This window comes from Gobius niger, assembly GCF_951799975.1.
Source record: "Gobius niger genome assembly, chromosome: 7".
Taxonomy (NCBI): domain Eukaryota; kingdom Metazoa; phylum Chordata; class Actinopteri; order Gobiiformes; family Gobiidae; genus Gobius; species Gobius niger.
Genome location: NC_136858.1, coordinates 4,246,270 through 4,252,342, shown reverse-complemented (window position 1 = coordinate 4,252,342; position 6,073 = coordinate 4,246,270). Strand labels below are relative to the sequence as shown.

Sequence of the window (6,073 nt, the reverse complement as noted above, 5' to 3'; positions counted from 1 at the left end):
TTCTGAGATTTTAAATTTGGATTATTTTACAAGCTGAGCCATAATAATCAAAATCATAATAAAAGCTTGACATCTCTAACTTTGCAGGTAATGAGTCCATCATAACGGCTGCAACTAACAATTATTTTGGTTATCGATTAATCTACTGATTATTTTTACGATTAATCGCTTGGCTATGAAAGGTGCCTGGAAATTGTATTTTTAATTTTTTTTATCACATAGAGCTAAAGTGGCGCCGCTTCAGGACATGTTAATGGAGTAAACTTGAAGTAAACATTTGTAGGAGGCCGTTTGTGCTAATTCTGCTTCTGATTGGACGAGACAAAGACAGATATTTATGAAATTTACAATGTACAAAACACTGCAGACCCTAACTTTAAAAACAAAGTAGGTTTTCATCCAAAATACATAATTGTCATGTCTATTTTAGTCTGTGTTTACTAGAAAACCATTAATCGATTACTGAAATAATTGACAACTATTTTAGTAATCGATTAGTTGTCGATTAATCGATTAGTTGTTTCAGCCCTACTGGCCACACCGCCTTTGCTCTGCCTGATCCCGTCAGACCTGGGACGCTCAGCAGGGTCAGGCCTGGCAGGACTTGGATGGGAGACCGTTTGGAAACACTGGGAAGCCTGAGTGAATGTAGTGAGTGGTTGTTGGTGGAGGCTGATGTGCACAGACTGGTTACTTCGCTGCCCATCACCGATACGGAGTAAATAAATAATGCACAACATTGTAAAGCGTCTGGAAAAGTGCTCTAAAAGACTAATGCATTCCATGTAGCACAAAAACTGAGTAAAAACGACCAAGACGCCACTTTCTCTTTTTACAAAATAATTTATTAACACATTTAAATTGAAAAGATACAAAAAGATGAACCACGAGCCTCCGCTCTGCTCCCTTTGACTAATATAATACTCTTTAATCGATTTCGACAAATAAAAAAATACAAATTGCACATTTATGTCAATTTTTTTTCTTGCCTTTTTCTTCAAATTGTCAGTCACAGTTTTCAAGTCTTTTTAAGTGTCACCGAAAAACAGGATTTTTGACAGCAGGCAACAGCCGTGCTCTGCCAAAAAAGAGGTCCAAATTTGATATTACTTTTTTTTTTTTCTTTTTGGACACATAATCGCCAAAAGATATCCTTAAAAATGAACATCACAGCTTGAATCCCGAATACTTTTCCTTTTAGGGGTTAAAATACAAGTTAAATTAAATAGAAATTGCAATGAAAGAAGGGGTAAAATGAAATAAATGGGTGGGTAATTGATAAAACAAAAAGAACAGCAGCACTCAGCATTGACGATACTTACGTACATGATGCGACCGGAGGCATTTGAGTTTCGAAGTTTGGCCTTCTTTGCTTTCTTCCGAGTCGTTTTCCCCGCTCTTACCTCTCTGTAGTGCAACGTGGGGTGGTTTAACCGAGTGATATGTTTGTATTTTGGCTATAGTCGTGTCTTTTGGGGGCGAGAGGCGGGAGAGAGGGGAGGTGGGGGTGGTAATAGTTGATTTATCATTTGTCGCCGGTTCGTTTGTGGGACAGCGCGAGACTGAGCTGCTCGCTCAGGCTAACGCCCAGCTCCTGGCACCTGTCCACGAGCTTCCGCAGGCGGTCGGTTTTACCCCCCTCCGCGGCTTCGAACAACAGACGCTGCAGAGAGAGGGAGAGGGGGGGGGAGGGAGGGAGGGAGGGAGGGATAGAGGAAGTCAACCTGAGACTTGTGTAGGAATCACCTCAAAGAACAATAAAAGCTTCTATCAGAAAAATGCACCATAATCTAGAACACTTTGATTAGGTGGACAGAATGGGTCCAAGAAAACAATAATATGTCAATTATTGCCGACCGCCTTGCCAAAAGTAAGATTAGATTAGATTAAGGCAGTGGTTCCCAAAGTGGGGGTCGCACAGGGACTACGGAAAGGATTTATTAAGGTAAACACGTTACTTAGTTCTGCTTTAAACTTTTCCCCATGAGAATAAAAAGGTTGGTTGTGGTTGTGTCTGCATAAACTGAATGCACGAGTGTGAATTACATCTTTCCACAGAGCGGCGCACAGGGGCAGGTGGCTGAGGGCCTGCTGGTACAGACGCCTGACCTGAGGGAGAGAGGACACAGACAGGTGCGCGGTAAAGAACACACAACACACAGAGGGGGGCGGCCCGGGTCGGGTCGGGAATCACCGGCAGCAGAGACACACAGAGAGCGCCATCCGGTGGACATTAATGACACAAATCTCTTCTCACCTCGGAGTTCTCGTTCAGCTGTTTCTCTGCAGCGACCGCTCTGGAAAACACACAACACTGCAGCGTGAGTGGTCGTAATGTTTTGGCTGGTCGTCCAAAGCGTTTGTTGGAGAGACTTACATTTTCCAGTTTGCCAGACACTTGGGCGCGTGACTGCTCAACATTCGGGACTGGAACTTGAGGTGCTGCAGGTTTCCCTCCTGCCACTCCTGATGCAACAACCTGAGCACGAACAGACAACTCACACCAACCACTTAACAGCCGTCAAACCACGTCCCACAAACAAACAAACAAACAAACCAATCATCTGTGAAGGAACCGTCTGAAGCTTTACCTGAGGCCCAGCTCCGTGTTGTTCGGCATCGAGTATCGCAGTCTCTCCAGAACAAGTGCATGCTGGGAAGGAGGCAGGCAGCCTAGATACAAGGACACCACCTGGAGACAGACGGTTTTAAAACAGACACTGCACTTTTAAGCAAAATTTTACTGCAGAAAATACCCCCCAGGACACCAAAATGTCCTGAAAGAGTTACATCGATACAGAAAGACTCAAATTGAACAGACTTTTATTATGGTATTTATTAGACTGGATCAAGCACACCTCGTTTTAGCAACATCACAGCTAAGTCTAAAAAAATAGGGATGCACGATAATATCGGCAATTATCAGCCTTTTTGACGCCATCCCGATTTATAGCAGCAGATATTCTCTCCCCAGCTGACTTCTGCACTGTGTAAGATGTAAAATATGAAGAGTATCCAGCGAAACAACGCTGTGCAGGCGCTCTCCGTGAAGGAAGTGTTTTTTTTTTTCTTTTTACATCGAAGTCACTTTAACATTAGCGCCGCAAGAAATGAGGAAATGCGAACCACGGACCCGCTATGAACAAGAGAAGTTTTACATTTATGAAATGAGCCTGGCAGCTCGAGACACAAATATAAAATGAGCCCAATGCAGGAGAGATGCTTTCCAATGCTTTGGCGCTGTCGCATCGTATTATTAAAGGGACTATACAGAATTTAAAAATGTCAAAATTATGTATTTTCCTCCACCTACATGTTCCAACAATGTCCTAATGTGTAGAATGAGATCAGACCTGTTCACCACAACTGCCTCTAAAATCCTGCACTGTCACTCAAAAAGGTGTTAATTCGGGTCAGAAGTGCCATCATGCACGAGCTTAATATAGAAGCTGCCGTTACACGTATGACCTGAGGTGGCAGTAGTGAGTATAAAATGGCTAACTTGCATCTAGTCTCTTTAAAGGAACAGGCCACCGTTTTTACATACTGAGATATGTTCTTACCTTAGCTTTGACGAGTTCTTTAGGACCTGTCTGGTCTTCCCCCGTGCCTTCAGTCACGTAAACACAGCGCAGACGGCGTTAGCATTTAGCCTCTCCCTCTCTCCTCTATGGCTCCAAAACAGGTCAAGATAGAAGCTACCAATCTCTTCCACGTTTTCTCTATTTAAATATGGTTACGTGAAGTGTTCCACTACAAAGTATAATTACACAAAATTAAACAATGTGGATTTTCTAAGTGGATAAAAGGGGGGACTATTTTGTTAGGGCGTAGTAATACCAGGAGTAGTTTGGCATCCGCACAGTAAAGTGAAGATTACTGCGCAGTAAAGTGGAGATTACTGCGCAGTAAAGTGGAGATTACTGCGCAGTAAAGTGGAGATTACTGCGCGGATTTCGAACTACTCCTGGTATTATTACGCCTTACAATATAGTTCCCCCTTTTATCCGCTTAGAAAATCCACATTGTTTAATTTTGTGTAATTATACTTCACGTAACCATATTTAAATAGGGAAAACGTGGAAGAGCTTGGTAGCTTCTATCTTGACCTGTTTTGGAGCTATAGAGGAGAAGGGGAGAGGCTAAATGCTAACGCCGTCTGCGCTGTGTTTACGTGACTGAAGGCACGGGGGAAGATCAGACAGGTCCTGAAGAACTCGTCAAAGCTAAGGTAAAAACATATCTCAGTATGTAAAAACGGTGGCCTATTCCTTTAAGTTAAACTTGAGGCACGGATTTGGCGCCACTTCTCTCTCTAGACTCAGTAAAATACTCGGCCTATATTCCACTATTATATCTAAGAAGTCATTATTATGATGTCAACAAAAAGAAAAATACTAAGAATGCAGGAAGTAGTAATATTATTATTATTTTTTTATAAGATGTGACACAGATGAACAGAGACAGACCTGCTCAGACAATGGAACTGTAAAAACCCTGAGCTTTTAGAAACAGGTGGAGCCTCAAAAGTAAAACTCATTTATTTAGACACTTTTTGGTAGTTTATACATGTTGGGCAGAACTGTGAACTGTCACATTGATTTCTTGTCACAAAATAAAGTGCCAATATATTGGTGGACTAAATATCACTTAGATTAGTCAGGCTAGGTTATCGGTATCGGCACATGGGAAATAATCGGCATCTGGGCAGTTTTTTCCGTTTGAAAATTCTGACCCGTCATGGCAGAAGAACAAGAACAGGGCTGGACGACTGAGAGGTCACACAAAGGCGTTTCTCACCTGGTTGTGGAACTTGTAGCAGCTCCAGAACTCGGCCGGGTTAAAGGGCACCTCGAGGCGGGACGGGACCGAGCTCAGGCACCTCTGCACCAGGTCCGAGAAGATCCTGGGAGAGCCGCGGGTCTGGTGGGAGCTCATGAAGGACAGGTAACTGCGGACAGAGAGACGGGGTCAGGACGCAGGACGAGCTGAGGTTTAACGGAGAGCAGAGAGGGACTGACTCCATCCACAGCCGGTGAAGCTCCTCCAGCTGCAGCGGGGAGCCCAGCGCTCGCTCGAACGCCCCCACCGTGTCCTCCACCGACCCGTACAGCCACTGCCAACGACTGCGGACACACAACAGGAAAACAACAGTAATAAACCAAATATGAAAGTAATGTAATTCCTCCTTTCTTTAACCAGAAAGCCCTTCTTAGTTTGAAAAATAAGGAGAGCCTGAACAGAATTTTCCCTCCTCCTGATTGGACCTGACTGGTGCACAGGAAAAGCTCGTCTCATTGGTTAGTTGTTGAGATGGCTGGAACATGTAGGGGGAGGAAAATACTTAGTTTTAACATTTTTAAACTCCTTATAGTCCCTTTAATGCCTGTCTGGGAATTTATGTGGGAAATTGCTTGTTTTATGGTTCAAAAACATAATTATTGTGTAGCAAATAGTTCATCAATTGTTTATTCAACACCAAATGCTAAAATATAAGTTCCTATTAAAGTTTACGTAATTTTGGGGAAATTTATCATGAATTTTCCGCTCCTTTGCAACCCTGATGACTGTTGGAATCAAATTTAATGCTTTATACTGACATTAAAGGCCATTCAATGACTGTATTAAGAAGTGGATGTCAAAAAATTGATATTCTAAAATAAAAAAGTACCAAATAAACCATTAAAGCAGTGATTCAAACTTTCTGGCTGCCGTTTTTAAAAATTGGTGATCTCTGGTGGCCTTCCTCTCCTCCCCTTTAAGTTACGTTCTACTACAAACAATTATTAAGAAATATCATTAAATGGGCCTTATTGGTGTTTCAGTGTCAGTGTGATGTTTTTTCATCGCTATATCCAGAGGCACAAAGCTTATTGAATAAAAATCATGATCCAAGAATAGAACACTGTGGCCTGTAGCTCAAAATACTGTGGTTTATTCCAGTACTGACCAGTGCAGCAGGTGCAGAAAAGGCATCTGTGACGTGAGCTGCTCCTGAAGATCCTTCTTTAGGACGGGGCCCTTCAGTAACTCCTCAGAGGGGAAGCCCAGGATGTGTCTGAAGATGAGAAAT

The 6,073-nt window shown here is 42.8% G+C and overlaps 1 protein-coding gene across 3 annotated transcripts in view; it reads right to left on the bottom strand.

The window, feature by feature from the left end:
• Nucleotides 1-823: 823 nt before the first annotated feature.
• zfc3h1 (zinc finger C3H1-type containing) overlaps nt 824-6,073 on the bottom strand; it is a 42,586-nt gene continuing 37,336 nt past the window's right edge. For all 3 annotated transcript variants that reach the window (XM_079560399.1, XM_079560400.1, XM_079560401.1), the window contains 8 exons: nt 5,951-6,058; nt 5,022-5,126; nt 4,801-4,951; nt 2,592-2,692; nt 2,378-2,479; nt 2,258-2,297; nt 2,047-2,109; nt 824-1,663 (listed from right to left, as the gene is read on the bottom strand). In XM_079560399.1, coding sequence (XP_079416525.1) covers nt 1,526-1,663; nt 2,047-2,109; nt 2,258-2,297; nt 2,378-2,479; nt 2,592-2,692; nt 4,801-4,951; nt 5,022-5,126; nt 5,951-6,058 — 808 coding nt within the window. In that variant the 3' untranslated portion in view covers nt 824-1,525. The remainder of the gene's footprint in view (nt 1,664-2,046; nt 2,110-2,257; nt 2,298-2,377; nt 2,480-2,591; nt 2,693-4,800; nt 4,952-5,021; nt 5,127-5,950; nt 6,059-6,073) is intronic.